Consider the following 15,438-nt stretch of genomic DNA (forward strand, 5'->3'; position numbering starts at 1 on the left):
GTGTTTGGACTGTCCTAATGGTTCACATGTTTTCATTTCTTCACTCCAGAAAATTCCATTGCTTGTATGTGTAGTTTGTCATTGGTTTGAATATAAATATACATCTTGATTTTACTTTTCGGTTACTAAAGATTTTTTACTCTGTAGATTATTTTAATATTTTTCAAATCGACCAGATCCTTAAGTTTCAGTTTGATAGAGTCGGTTTATTGGTTCTCTGTGAGTGGATGTATTTATGACTGTCATGGCTCTTGTAGGGGTGGAAATCACCAGAGGCCGCACGATACAATATTATCACGATACTTGAGTCAATTCGATATTATCGCGTATATAAACATTTTGCGATATGCTGAGAATTGGGATACAATATATTTTGATTTCAATGTTTTAACTGCTTATTATGTCCACAGAATTAAACCAAATCAAGAAGTGTTTTGTCAAATAAGAAAAACGTATCAGTCTATTCATCTCACTTCAGTCTTTTTATTTCTACACAATGGGAGTCAAGCCCACAGACTGACCAACACTGTGATCAAAGTCAAACCCTGTAAAAGGCTGCGTGCACCTCACAATCTGAACTGTTGGTATTTCAGTCTAATCAAACATGAATGGAAATATCGATACTTGGCGGTCAATATATAATATTGTCACACAAAATATCGCGATACTATGTTGTATCGACTTCTCCCCACCTCTAGAGAATGGTTCTTTGTTTTGAATGTGTTTTCCCACCCTACCACACAGTAACTAATGTATGGGAGTATTAGGGAGCAGTACAATACATAGTGACTGTTGATTCTGCAACTGATCCAGATATTTTTGCTTTGATATAGTGTATGTGTTATTTCCAGGATAATTTATTGTCTAATTACATTATTTATCATGAGTTTCTTGGTTAAGTAAGTTGATCAGTTCCCAAATATTATAAATTTAGTTTGACTGAAGTTCAATGTTAGTTTATTTGAGTTCAAATTCATTGAAAAAAAATCTTGGCCAAATCCCAGAAACAGCCGAGAAAAAAAATACCCATAACTGTTAGACACAACACATCTGAGTACATCTGAGCAATAAATTCATTTCATGGAATAAAAGTGTGTTATTCAAGTCGCTGGTTATGGTCCTTCTATTTGTTCTTCCTGAATTTGTCTTTGCAGTTGTGTTGATTTTAGTCTAGTGAGTTCAACTTCGTAATATTTTTCTAATATCAACGTTTTCTTTAAGATTATAAAACATGACTATCTGCTGAGGGCTGACTTGTTCATGTTTGTGATTGGTCATGCACTGAGAACACTGCCCCCTCATGCGCTCATAGAAACTCTAGACTCTAGACTTATGTTGATAACGTTCTTCGTGTGACCACTCAGCATGATCTGATTTGTTATGCTAACTCAGGCCAGATAACTACAGGATAACCCTTATATTTGAATCAACGTTGTAGTACAGTCGTCAGCGCTGTACAGTTAAATCACAAACATGTTAGAAAAGTTTATTTTTGATTGGATGAGGGTTTAATTTTTTTTCCCTGATCCATGATTTTAAAGTGCAGCTAGGAAACAAATAAGAGCCTATTATATTAAAAACATTAAGAAATATGAGGACGGAATACATCCTATCATCAAGTTACTGACATAAGCATACAGTAATGTAGTTAAAAAGCTCCGTCAAACCTGCTTTGTTGCTTAGTGGAATCTGTAAATGATTCAGCATTGTTTATCAAGGCGGGAAAACAACTGAAACCACGACACAATAACAGATATGGAGAAAATGAATTTGGAAAAATCAAATTTGGTTCTTTATCACACCAAAGGTTAAAAGTGAATGAATATATCAGCCATGCTGAAGACTATGCTTCAGCATGGCTGAAGCTGAACCACACACACATTTTCTGGTATTGCACCAAGATAAAACCTTTCTGGGAAGTTTATAAATTCAGCTCTCTGTAAAGTGCTGGGTTATGAAATCCCTCGATCATGTCTCATTTTATACCTGGGACACTTGGAAGGATCTGTGCATGCAGGACACCAATACTTGCTTAAGATTCTCCTTGCAGCAGCAAAGAAAACCATCACTAAGAACTGTTAAGGGATGACACACCAAACCACATGCAATGGCTGTTAATCATAGACAATATCTTTGTGATGGAGAATATAACCTACAAGTTGAAAATCAAGGAAGATTATTTTGCAAAAGGCTGGGGAAAATGATTAACATATATAACAAAACAAAAAAAAGGGACATAAACAACATATACAATAAATGATGTGCAGGAAAAAAAATGTAATCCCCATCCCACCAACAGGCTTAGTGTATTTGTTTTTGTTATTGCTTGTTTTTCATGTCATATGTTTAATATCCATCAAGACATGGCTTTTGTCAGAATGCTGTTCAATGTTAAAAGTCAAATAAATTAAAAAAAGAATAAATAGGAAAAATAAAGTGAAACTAGAAACACTGAAGTTCATTAATTGGTCAATTGTGACAGACTCTAAATCCACAAAAATCCTTTTATTTAAATCTGAAAATATTTTGCACAACTCTGTTGCCTGGAAGATGACCAGGATGTTTCTTTGTGTATTGTGAAGTGTTACAGTTAGTAGTGCTGTCTGCGCAGGAAATGGGACTAGACCTTAAAGTACACCTGAGCACAAGTTGAAAGGGTTCTGTATAGATAGTGTTTAGTGGAACTAAGGCTTAATTGAATACTGGTGAACACAAACTGTGATGAGTTATATGTTAAAAACATAAACTTACCTGGATTAGATGAGAAGGCACAGTGACAACTGCAACTGAGAGAGATGACCTTAGCAAAGCCCGCAGTCCGTAGAGAAAGGTAGTGAGGGAGTGGCCATTTTTAGGGTTGTCATGGCAACATAGGTCATCACCCCACAGTGCTGAGCCAAGAGAGTGAAGCCCGATTCGCAGGATGTTGCGGGAGTTTGACTATAACAAAGAACAAGCAAGACAAAAGGGGGTTTGGAAAAACTAAGCAAAAGTTAAAAAATGCAAATATATACTTTTCTGCAGAAGCATATTAATGCAGTTATACTGTTTAATTTAAGCTCAGAACCAAACATCGCACAGATTGCAGCTTTGGGTTACTTTGGAAAGGTGGGTTGTATTCTCAAACTGTGGGAGAGAGCCACTGGACAGTCTGCTCACCAGCACAGACGATCTGAACGCGGTGCCCAAACGTGACTGGACACAACTGCCCAATCACAGAGGCCATCTGACACACGCACAATGGACCTGTCAGACAGGCTTCCAATATGGCCGCCACCCAGAAACCCCAGCACATTCTTGGCACAACAGCGATGCTCTGCAGCCAAGGGGGCCTGGGTAAGGGTGGAGTGCCTTCCCTTAAACCCCCCCCGAACGACCACGAGAGATCAACAGTAACCGACTCTCATGAAGACGCTGAAAAAGTGGCAAAACAGTGGTCGGATATATATCACTGAAACAGACTGAATGGAGGAGCCTGTCCAAACTGTGAGAGGTTTTTAACCTTTAACACAATTGCCTTTTATTTGGGATTTCTCCGCGATGGCTCCTGATTACTGAGATGAGAGCCAAGAGTGATTAACAAAGCTCTGGCCTAAAATCTGCACACTTTTTCCCCCCTATCTCTCCTCTCCTTGATCCCTCCCCCTCCATTATCTCAGCCTCTCCTCTCCTCTCAATCTCCTACGCCCCGCTCCCCATTGCTTCCTCTCCCAACAGTATGACCTAAGCTGTGTTTGGATCTGGATCAGAATCACAGGCATCTTAGAAAAATAAACCCCATTGTTTCTGGGAGTTTTTCACCGTTGGCTCAGAGTTTCCCAAAGTAGGACTCTTAAACTGGACTCTACATCGTCCTATTTACTATTCAACATAAACATTTCATATACATATGTTTTATGTCTTAGTGTTGTGTGTATACTACTGCCTTTGTCTTTATTAGATATGCCCTTTCTTTGATTAACAGCCTTTGCATGCATAGTTCTTGGGGGCCACATAATAAGAAATCTTTTTCTATGTCGTTTTCCTGGCAGGGGGGAGACTGTGGTAACAAGACTGTTGCTGTGGCATCAGGAGGAGAGGCCAAACTTAACTCCTATAGTTTATCCTATAGAAAAGCCAGGGAACAGTGCCAGTAGAGTCCAGCCAAGGACCAGAGGCCAGCCATATAGGCTACAGCCAGCCTGGGACCACAACCTAATCACCAGCCAGTCCCGATGGAGACTCGCAGTCCTGCTGCCACCACTGCCATACTTTGTCTCAAAAAAATATGATAAGGGAGATTAATCCTTATTCTGATCTGTTCTTTACACAACAAGGTTTGTACAAAATATGCATCTTGTTAACCGTTCATGTCGGATGATTAACAAAGAATAACCTAAAGGCACATACACTGATTATCAGCCATACTGGGCATTCTTGTGCCAGAGCCCATGTCGCTCTGTGCCGGTCTGCATTCCTGGACTGTGCCAACAGAATGTCAGGCGGCCACACTGCTTTAATGATGTCAGCAGTTAATCTGGCGTGTGAGTGACAGCGCTCAGGGAGGGAGGGTGGGGGGTTCTGGAGGTAAATCCTGCATGTGAGTGACAGGGGGAGAGGTGGCTCCAGGTGACGAGCAGAAGGGTCACTGAATGTAGGTGAATAAGGCGCACAAGCACAAAGAGACATACAAAGACACACACAAATACTGTATACATACATACATACATGCAGGCGCATCACAATGATGACAGGATTACACTTGGCCGTGAGGAAAACCGACATGGCGGTGGATGTCTCTGGCATTCTATACAGGATTGATGATTATTAAAAAGATGTATGTCAAAGGTAAGACACACACAGCTGGGACACACAGGTGAGGCCAAGCTGAGCAGGTGAGAGAGAGGTAAACAGACTTGAAAGAAGTGGCGGTTGGAATGTGACAGGAGAGCGAGGGTCACAGATGCATATCTAGCATCTCTTTTTGAAAAAAAAAAAAAACACATATCAAACCTGATCACTTTAAATTGTAATAGTTTGTCAGGGCTCATTGTTAGAAGTGAGGCTGAAAGCAGACATGCATGACCTACACAGCACCAGAAAGTTAAGGCTGAATGTAGGAACAATTCACACCTGCCTTTGTTAGTGCCTTGATGTAAGTGGCAGCTTACTGCACACCTACTGCATTAAGGCAATGTTTAAAAAAAAAAACACAAACAGAGCAGGGACAACAATAGCTTGTGGATTGTCACACATCTTTTAACATATTCAAAACTCACTTGACTGGTTAAAAAGATTGAAATGATGATTAAACAAATAATTGTCACCTACTCGTTTGCAGTTTTAGCTGCACATGTGTACAGAGTAACTTAAAGACTTTTGTTTGATCAAAGGATACGCTACTTTGATTACAATGTATGAGAATGATTGTAGATTCAAATTACAAGACGGTTTGGATTTTTTAAAAAAGAAGATGACAAAAACACCCTCTTTTTTCAGGTTGAGAGAAACAAATACACTTCATGTTCTTACCATGGGGGCTGCTAGATCAAATCCCTCTCTGTGTATGACCTCTTGAAGTGACTTCAACAAGGCGGAGTAGGACTCAGGCATGGTACTGAAAAGAGCACAGGACAGAGGAGAGAGTGGACTTATTTGAGGAGAAATGAGAAAGGTTAAATGAAGGGTTTACTTGAGAAATGTTAACTGTAATTGAAACCATTTTGATAAAACTGGGCCGTGCCGCTCATCGCAGTCACTTAATCCTCTTTGACTGCAGCATGTTCCTCCTGACTGTGCTTTTCTGGAGCCACTGAAGCAGACAGATGATCCATATCAAGAGATCCAATTAATTTATTTGGTTGATTAAATTACAACATGACTGGTCCTCTGTCAGCTCCCCGAGGATCTGATTGTGCAGGGGATAGACAGACAGACAGATCGACAGATGTATCTCACAAACATGCACACAACAAAGACAAATGAGAAGCAGGAGGGAATTAATGGGCTGATATCGAAAATTAACAGGGAGCAGCATTTTGGTGTTTAATCAGGGGTAAGATGTGCACCACCGACAGAGTAGGCCACAGAGAGTACCATCAAAGCAACATTTAAGGGATGCATTGCTGCTGAGGCCTCCATGTGCCTACAGCATGACCAACAGGAATGTTAACCCCATCTTTTTACACAGGTCCCTCCACTTAAGAAGGCCACAGCATTGTAATGACCACTGTGTAGTGAGTCACAGTGGGCTGCTATGTCAGTTGTCAATTGGACCTGCAGGCTAAAAAAGCTGATACACATAGATTGGTCACACGCCAATAGGCCTGCATAAAGAACAGTAATACACACTTGTGTTGATTACACTTGCGCCAAGTATATCCATGTACTCTATTTCAGTTATTCAGCCCAACAATGGTGCCTCCTGACCCCGCTGGGCCTAATGATAGAGCTGGTTTGGTGAAAGAGGGACACCTACCCTCCTCGGCCTCTCTGCCCATGCCCCTGCTCTTGAGGTAGGGGGCTGGGATGGTTTGACATGCAGTCGAGCAGGAGGTAGCCTCTGGTTGGCAGCTATTGTGTGGGACGGCATTGTGTTTTAGCTGCCCCCACTGAGCACCCCTCATTCAGGTACCAAAAAAGGTCTAGGTGCTTAGCTACAGGGGCTAGCACGTCGGCTAATTAGGATCATACACAAGGAAGCTTCTTTATCTGAGTGTTCCTCATTCAGCGAGGGAAGAAAGGAGGGGAGAAAGGGGGGATGCTTGGTCTTAAACAACAGGATCTGTATCACCTAGAGAGCAATTTGTGCCAATTATGCCTTCAAGTGAAACGGAGCAATTTAACAGCTAGGGTATCAACATGGGGCTGTGGACACGTGCAAGGGGGAGTAGCCTGCTTAGGAGTTTGTGTTCTACATGTGTGTGTGTAATGTGCTGAGTGAGTGTGAGTGTGTGTGTGTGTGTGTGTGTGTGTGTGTGTGTGTGTGTGTGTGTGTGTGTGTGTGTGTGTGTGTGTGTGTGTATGTGTGTTAGAATTGGGCGGGGCTGGGGGCACAATGGTGCAGTGCAGGTGTAGCTTCCTGCTGTCACAATGTCTGTTAGATCTATAACCCATTCACATGCAGTATCACCACGTCACTCTTTCTACTACCACAGACTCAAATCACTGTAAACATCAATACACAAGATGTTTGATTTCTTTACTTCCTTTAGAGATTTTTAAGAACCGAACTGAAAATAAGGGCAACAGCAAATTCTGTCAACTTCATGTCCAACGCTTGTAAAAAAAAAAAAAAAAAAAGTTGTATTTTAAACTGAACAAATCCATTGCTTTAATGTGTTTGCATGGGTACTCTGTTATACAGTTTCTGTGTGCTGAAATAAAGGAAGAGGGATTCTATAAAGCCTCCTCCACATCCTCTGTGCTCCAGATTGCTGTATTTACCCAGCGTGTGTGAGTGTGCCCTTGTGTGTTCAGCAGCACTCTCTGAGTAAAGAGCCTGTATGACCTCTGAACCCTAAGTACACTCAACGCAGGAGAAATCAAACAGACGCTGAGCAAACAAGACCCTTATTTGAATAGACATACACAACCTTTCCAAAAGGCTGAATGTCTCAGGCCACTGGGAAGCTCAGCACAGAGGATGCGTCAGCTGTTTTAGGGATTGTTGTAATGTTTCGGCACCAAAATGTTACAACATTTTGTTTGCAATTTAAACTGTGTGAATGGGTTTGCCTTCAATTTACCGGTATATATAAAATATAATATAAATAAAATGTGTGCAGTTTAGACAGTGCTCTCCCTCTCTCTCTTCTTTCCCTTGCCGGTATTAACTGATAAAAATATGGCTGAAGATCTGTAGTTTTTTTAAAGCTTCGGGTATTTTGGTATTCCATTGATCACTAGAAATCCGGGGAGCTGTTTCGTTACAGTATTCAAGTATCACATATTTTGACAACCTTACTCTAAGTTTCAACTGTAATGAGAACATTTTCTTTTCAGATTTTTAGGAAATTAATCACATCATAGCAGGTATTTCTACAAAACCTAAAAATGTCATTTTCTCTTCAGCTACAGGTTTTAAAATCAAATAAATTATAATTTATAAGGGCTGAAACTATTAATTACTTGTTAATATTATTAAAAAAAACAACTTTTTCTCTGTTTCAGTAAATAGATTGACTGTCTTACACAACAAGACATTTTGATTGGTTGAGCTTTTATTTCATCTGTAATTAAAAATCTTTACTATCTTATAATAATAATTCATAAACATCAGCGTAAATGGTGAGAAAGAGAAAATATGAAATATGATTGAAAAAGTTCTTCAGAAAGCTCAATCTGGAGTTTCATCCTCTCAGCTTGACTTGTTCCTCATGCACCCTCTGGTTGCACGGTTTAAACAGTATGTGCTCTTGAAATCATATCGGACTGTCTGCATTGTTCCTTTACCTGTATTCTGTGAACAATGCCATGTTTGCTTACTTGAGTTCTGTGGATGATGTCTTATTTGCGTAACTGTGGTTTGTGGATGATGTCGTGTTTATGTGCCTGTGTTCTGCAGATGGTGTCTCATTGGTTTCCATTCAGTCCGTGGATGATGTCTCGTCCTTTTACCTGTGTGTGGATGATGACTGGGTGGGATGCTCGGGAACATAGAAGCGGTGGAACTTGGCTGCCTGGCGAATTTCTGGCTCCATCGTCTTGGAGACGTCGTAGTAGTGCCCGAACCGGCACGACGATGCCAGGGCAGACTGTGGAGGTCAAACAGTCAACACTCATTTTTAAAACACATGTAAAATGATTTTTTTTATCATCCCTGTCTACCAACACAGTCAGCTTTTGATGCACATTTAACTCATTTCAGCTGAGGATAAAGTGATTCATAAAGGAGAATAATCTTATTTGTCTTTCTAATACGTTAAATGAGTGTTCTTCACAATACTATGGTAATGCAATTGCATTGTTTATGGGTCATTCCTCGACATTCCTACAGTGGAGAAGTTAAATAACCACTACGGCCACAGTCTTAATCATTTCTTCACATAAACGTCCACTTCTGGCTGTGAAAGCAAACGTGTCAGGGGAAGGCGGATGTTTTCCTGCAGCTGAAAGAGAGAGTTTTAGCTCCTCTCTCTCAGTAAAACCGGGGATTCCATTGTTAGAGGGGCCCTTAATCTACTCCTAATCTGGATTAGGGCCCCCGGTGTGTCCCTCTCCTGGCGGGACGAAGGGGTCAGCAGGGCAGGGGGGTCAGGGGCTCATCTTCTCTTTGTGAGCCTGGCAACCCGCTTAGCGTTCCATCCCCGCCCTGATGGCCTCACCTTTGATCTGATGTCTTCATCGGGAGAGCGACACAGTGGGCATTGCCAGGAGAGGTGTGTGTAAGGGGAAAGTAAGCGTTGACTCTGGGGGTGAATTTGGGATGCAAATCCTCTGGTGGGGGCTTACTAGTGGTTTGTAAAGACGATTTTACAGAGGAAGGGGGAGAGGTGAGGAAAGGACACAGATATAAAGAAGTTTCCAGGGAGAGAGAAAGAAGGAGAGGATCCCCAGGGATACACTGTGTGCTGTTAATCCACATAGCGATATGGATTATAGACAGAAGGGGGGAGACTGCAGAGAAGTTGAAGGGGAGGGTCAGCTCTCAAAGCGGAAGAAAGAGTGTAGGGCTGCCGACCCTAGCAGGGGGAAAGGCAGGGATTTGGGGAAGACAGAGGCGCAGGGCTGGGTCATAGGGTTGAGCGAGCAGACATGTCAATGCACAGACTGCAGAGTACTCTTGTTTCCCAGGCTAAGCAGGGGTGCAGGCGTGTGTGTAGTTGTGTATATGTGAGTTGGGGACCAGTGAAAAGCCTACCTATTGCCAGCTAAGTGTGAGTAATCTGGTCCAGCTCTGAAAGGAGAGGCTGAGGCCTCATTCACTCCACAAAGGAGTTTAGAAGCTCATGGATTTAGTGGTGGAGACAATTGCCAAACCACAAGAGCCACAGAACCAATGCTGTTCTTTCTCATACCATCCTTGACAGAGACACAAGTTGGACTTTTAATAAGAGCAGCAAACTCCTGTAAGCCTCATATCTGTTGATTTCACTAAAATTACAGGAAAAATGAAGCTGTCTGGAGATCCCCTGATTACCTGGACTTTTGGAAGATTCTGATAGCGCCAGGCAATCTTCATGGCATCCAAACTCTCCTGAGGTTCAGACGACAGTCTGGGCTGCTCCGCTGGTTTGTGAATGGCAATATCATCCAAGATGGGAGCCGGGAGTTCCTACACAAAATGATAGATATAAAAAGATGAAATATCCTGAGGAGGCCAAAGAGACATTCTATGATCCTTAGATTGATAATGTTATACAACATATGTCTTATTTAAAAGTGAGTCTTCATGAGTGGATAATGTACACGCCCCTATGGTTCCGATATTGGGAGTAACCAGATTTATAAAAAATGTGCGTGTAAAAAAAGAGCTAGAATTTTTAATTAAAAACATCATTGGGGAATCCAGATTGTTGGCCTTGTGGGTTTTCTACAACCACACAACTTCATCACAAAGCCTTCAGAGAGGGAAAATATTGTGCAGAGGGACGAATGATCCTTACAGCACCGTGTCCTTGCTGTGCGTCAAACACAACACGGCCCAGAGACTGACTAAAACTGGAACTGAAATAAGCCTAAATGAGTCATTTTCCCAGAGCTGAACAGTGGAGTATTTGTAAACCAAAGTGCACAATAACAAAAAATAGTGTGTTCTCTCAAGTGCAACCCTTTTCTTTCAGTGTACAACAAGTTAATTATTTTCCAAAATGGGAAAATCTCGCTCGATTGATGATTGATAAGCTTAATGCAAGTTAACGTTGGGATTTCAGGCCAAACTTCTGCAGTCCATGTGAACATGTACAATGTTTTGCTTTGACCTGATTTCTTCCAATGGACTGGTGGCTTGTGTGTTAACATGATGAGTAAAGTACAACCTTAGCATCTGAAGATTAGCATACTGTGAATGTATCAGTGGAAACACTAAATGATGTGATATATCCCCATTGGGAGTCCCCTTCTTTTAATAAGTCTTTGATATGTAAAGAGAGGGTGAGGCTGTGACCCCTCCCACTATCAATCAGTGGGAGAGAGGCCCTCCTCCTGTATGATGGGTGGCAGTCAGCTTCTGGGACTATGGTCCTCTTCACAGAGTGATGCATCGGGAAACATTTCAACAATGCCACAACCATGCCACCGTCGACCTCTCAGACACCCCCGGTGACCCTGACACATCTTGAGGAAAGCTGTGCAACCACAATAACTGCTAAATCATGGCCCCAACCGGAGAGAGTACTGTACAGTGCTGGCTCAGTGATATGTTGTGGCAAACTAAACTCTTTCTAAAGATGGGAATACATCTTTTGATTTCTAAAAGTTGAACAAAAGTTTTTTAAAAACACATTTTTGACAGTTTAAGGGGGAGGAGAGTAGACATATTGGGGCCATCTTTGTGGAAGACTTGTCAAGACTTGTAAGTTAGACAAACATTATATAATTTGCAGAACAAAACATTTCCTTCCAAAGAGCTTAGAACATAGCTGGCACCTCCTTTCATACCTGTAAGATGTCGTCTGGGTTATCTTGAGCAGCCGCCACAAAAAGTTCATGTCGACACACCACACCTTCTGCCAAGAAGTACTTGAAAATCATACGGGAGTAGCTATCATATCGGTCCTCTTCTAAAAGAGAAGAAAGAAAAGACAAAGACGATCAGAGTTTGAGGTTGAGTGAAAACGTCTAATGGACATAAACCCAAAGAAACTGTCCTTCAATGCCATACTCCTAACACTGTCTGCAAAGCCAAGGGAAAATATTTAGTGATAAAATATGAAAAAGATATCTGTCAGGAGTATATGATTGGAGGTTGTTTCATTCAACCCAGATCTGGCTGTTTATGACCCCTTCACAGTCACTGGCTGTAATTGATGTAAGGACCTCTTGTGGGGAAGAGCTGAAGTAGGAACCGACATGGCACAGGATCGTAGGTGTTCCTGTGTGATCCGACTATCAGAGTAGAAATGACACATTCAGCTCTCTTGTTATGGCCTTAACAATATTCCTGTCCACCTTCACCTATCATATCACTAACCAGCAGCAGAGGTGAGAGGGAGACACCTGCCTTAAGCCTGCACCTGACCCCCCCCCCCCTCTCCCCTCTCTCCCGGACTGCAAAGGTAAACAAGCTGTCAGGAAAACTGACTGGAGGAGGCAGAAGTAGGATAAGGTAGTGGATGTCTTTAAAATGCTTCCTGACATCTGGTTCCCTTGAATCTTACTGCTCTCTGTGTGAATTCTGATGGCAATGGCATCCTTTCTTTATTATGTTGCTAGTGTCAGCCACATCCAGTGTGTTTATTTTCGGAAAAGTAGGTTAAAAGACACATAAAAATTATACGTGAGACTTAAAAACACAAGTGGAGAAGGTATAGAGGCGGGCTTGGAGGGGTGAGATGACAGTCTCATTTAGAGGAGTGTCTCAGGTATTATCAGGACTGGCATGTGATTCTAAACATTTAGCAAACTTTCCCTAACATAGCTATTCTCAGAACACACAAAGCGGCCACCCGGTCATTTCACACCCCAGAACTACAAAAAAAAAAGACCTGCATCATCACCATGAACGACCCCTAACAAGGCACATAACTCTACCCAGCATGCCACTGCTGCTTCCCGTCACAATCATCATTTTGTAAAGATTTCATAGGCGTCTCCACACAATGGCAAACAGTGGGCACAAGGACAAAGGCAGCACTGACAGTTAAAGGTAATGGGCATACAGCTGACAGCTTGGGAATGACATCCTGACGTGTCATCCTCAAGCATCCGGAGAATTCCCCCCCCTCCCACGTTCCCCGGTCTATGTCCTCACCTACGGACTCAGGATGGCCCAGGAAATTCCATGGCTCTTCAATTTGTTGTCGGTGGGGCTCCCTGTTCTCTTATTGATGGGTTTCTAGGTCAGCAGGCCTTTGTGGCTTTCAGCAGGCCCCACAAAGACTCCCAGATGGGCCCTCTCAAGATGGGGCCTATTGTGGCTGTGTTTCTATGGGAGCCTTACAAATGGAACCTCCAGGAGTCATTAGGCTGTTGAGGCGGGGGGTAAGGGAGGGGGCGGGAGGTGGAGGGGGATATACGAGCAACAGGGGGTGGGGGACGGTCATATCTTTGAGGTGGATCAGTCACTCTGGACAGTCACGGGATGATTTTTTTTCTTGCTTATTCTGACTAAGGTTTGTTGAAAGGGAGGGAAGACTTCAGCCTGATTTAAACGGGGAGTGGGAGACCAAGAGCCCTGAATCATATCTGCTAATGCTGCAGGGGGAGGAGACTAAATATCTAGGTCAGAGTGATTCCCCCATGTATGAATCTTGCCCTATGTTGCTGTTCTATTTTTTTTTACCGACAGAGCAGCTTAAATGTATTTAGGGCATACAGCAGGTAAATGAAATAGAGACAATTGACCAAAAAACAAGCTTTTAAAAAAAAACTTGCAGTTACAAAGATGAGTAATATAAAGTCGAGGTCAGATTGGCAGCATTAGTCAAGCCGCATATACTGCTGAAATATCTGGATTGTTGAGTTTCAAATGGTGATCCCTGTTCCTCTTAATAGATTAAAGTATAAGTCAATGTGTTGGCGTCAGGCTAATGGTGAAAACTCTTAACTTCTACAACTACAACTTAAAGTTGGTGTTTTGCACAGCAGACTGTGATGTATGATTCCCCGGTGACACTCCGCTCTGGTAGCGTTTATCATTCTGCGATCTCATGATAAATTAATTTCCTTGTATCCCTAACTCTTTCTTTTCAATAACAAACTTTTTCACTGAGCCCCCCTACAGGTGTGTAGCACTTTCTATAACTTACTATTCATTTAAAAAAGCATGCTAATTTTCTTTCTAAGTTAATTTGCTACAGCAGCCAGTTTGAGTATACTGCTTGCATACTGTATATTCTTCATGCACCCTCTCCACCTTCCTTGGTACACTGACGCAGCAGGGGGTGGCGACTATTCCTGGCCTGCAGCTGCACTGCTAACATTAGCTAGCTCTCAGTGTCAGTAATGTACAGCTTTGTGTAACATGCTTCATAATGTCTATAAAGAAGGAATTGAAGGCAAGCGTTAGGACGCACTTTGGACTCTACGGTATCTCAGGTAACAGGGAGCTTGACCAGACGCATTCAATATGCAACGTCTGCTAAATGAATCTGAAGAACTTCACGAATGAGTGACATGACGGAGCTCACATCTACACCAATACCTGGAGTTGAAAGAAAAGTGAAACAATGACCAACAACACCTCACCAGTACACTGCACCACTTCACCAAGCTGACCGCCAATTCTTAAAGAGACAATAAAAAAGAATAAGATCCAGTCGTCCATTTCATCTCAAAAGACCTTCACAAAAACACATTTCATTATGTTATTTTACATGTTTATGATATTTCACTGAAGTGAAAAAAACTGAAAAAGCCTCTTGAGGGAAAATAACCATTTTTAACTAATGATCATTTTATTTTAATTCCACCTCATATCTCCTACTTTTGAAGAAGAGTTTCTGTAAGCGTTCACGTGATGACACCTTTTCATTCATTGTTGCCTAACACGCTCTCCCTCTCTCTCTCCCTGTCCTGTATCATAGATGTTACTGACACTGACTACGTTGATCTCTCACTAAAAAGACTTTTCAGTTTGTTGGAGTCAAAACAAGAGGAGCACTAAAAAAGACCTTTGTTCAGGCCCATCGTCCAGTGTTCTGAGATGAAAATCTACAATTCTCTACACGTCTGGAAGATATTTACAATTATGTCTAAAGATGGTCATGCTGGGGCTGTAGTCCTCGAAGCGGGCAGCCAAGGTTCGAATCCAGCCTATGGCTCCTTTCCCGCATGTCATTCCCCTCTCTCTCTCCCTGATTTCCAGCTATGTCCACTGTCCTGTCTCTCCATTAAAGGCACAAAAAGCCCAAAAATAAATCTTAAAAAAAAAAAAAAAAGATGGTTGTGCTGAGCTGAGGCCTCATCTACGCTGTGAATTTATTTTTTAACACTATTTAAAAGAAAACACATTTGAATTGTTTTTAGTCTGATCTGCTGTATCTTTGACATTATAATTATTAAATACTAACACAACAGAAACAATTGAAGGCATGTTTGTGATTGTGGTTAACATATAATTCTTCTATCACTCTTGTTATACACTTCAACAAGTTTTATTAAAGTCAGCACATGACCTTTTTCCTCAGTAATCGTTTTAAAGAAACAGACACAATGTGAGCTCATTAACACAGGTGAACTACTTTGGACACATGTTGATGTAGTCTTCTACATTAAAATAAAAAAAGACTCACACTATGATTATTGTCTTTCAGGGTGCGATACAAAGTTTAGCAAAAAAAAAAAAAGGTCAAAAAT

General features: G+C 41.7%; 1 protein-coding gene across 2 annotated transcripts in view; it reads right to left on the reverse strand.

Moving 5' to 3' along the window:
- The window catches only part of elp4 (elongator acetyltransferase complex subunit 4), a 61,626-nt gene that overhangs the window by 41,801 nt on the left and 4,387 nt on the right, over positions 1-15,438 (reverse strand). Inside the window, exons 3-7 of one of the 2 annotated variants that reach the window (XM_061041838.1) lie at positions 11,581-11,699; positions 10,121-10,255; positions 8,599-8,735; positions 5,512-5,596; positions 2,752-2,940 (exon numbers count right to left, since the gene is read on the reverse strand). In XM_061041838.1, the coding sequence (XP_060897821.1) occupies positions 2,752-2,940; positions 5,512-5,596; positions 8,599-8,735; positions 10,121-10,255; positions 11,581-11,699 (665 nt within the window). Of the gene's footprint in view, positions 1-2,751; positions 2,941-5,511; positions 5,597-8,598; positions 8,736-10,120; positions 10,256-11,580; positions 11,703-15,438 lie in introns of both variants that reach the window. The other variant, XM_061041832.1, reaches the window with a different exon arrangement.

This window comes from Labrus mixtus, chromosome 1 (assembly GCF_963584025.1).
Source record: "Labrus mixtus chromosome 1, fLabMix1.1, whole genome shotgun sequence".
NCBI classification, from domain to species: Eukaryota; Metazoa; Chordata; class Actinopteri; order Labriformes; family Labridae; genus Labrus; species Labrus mixtus.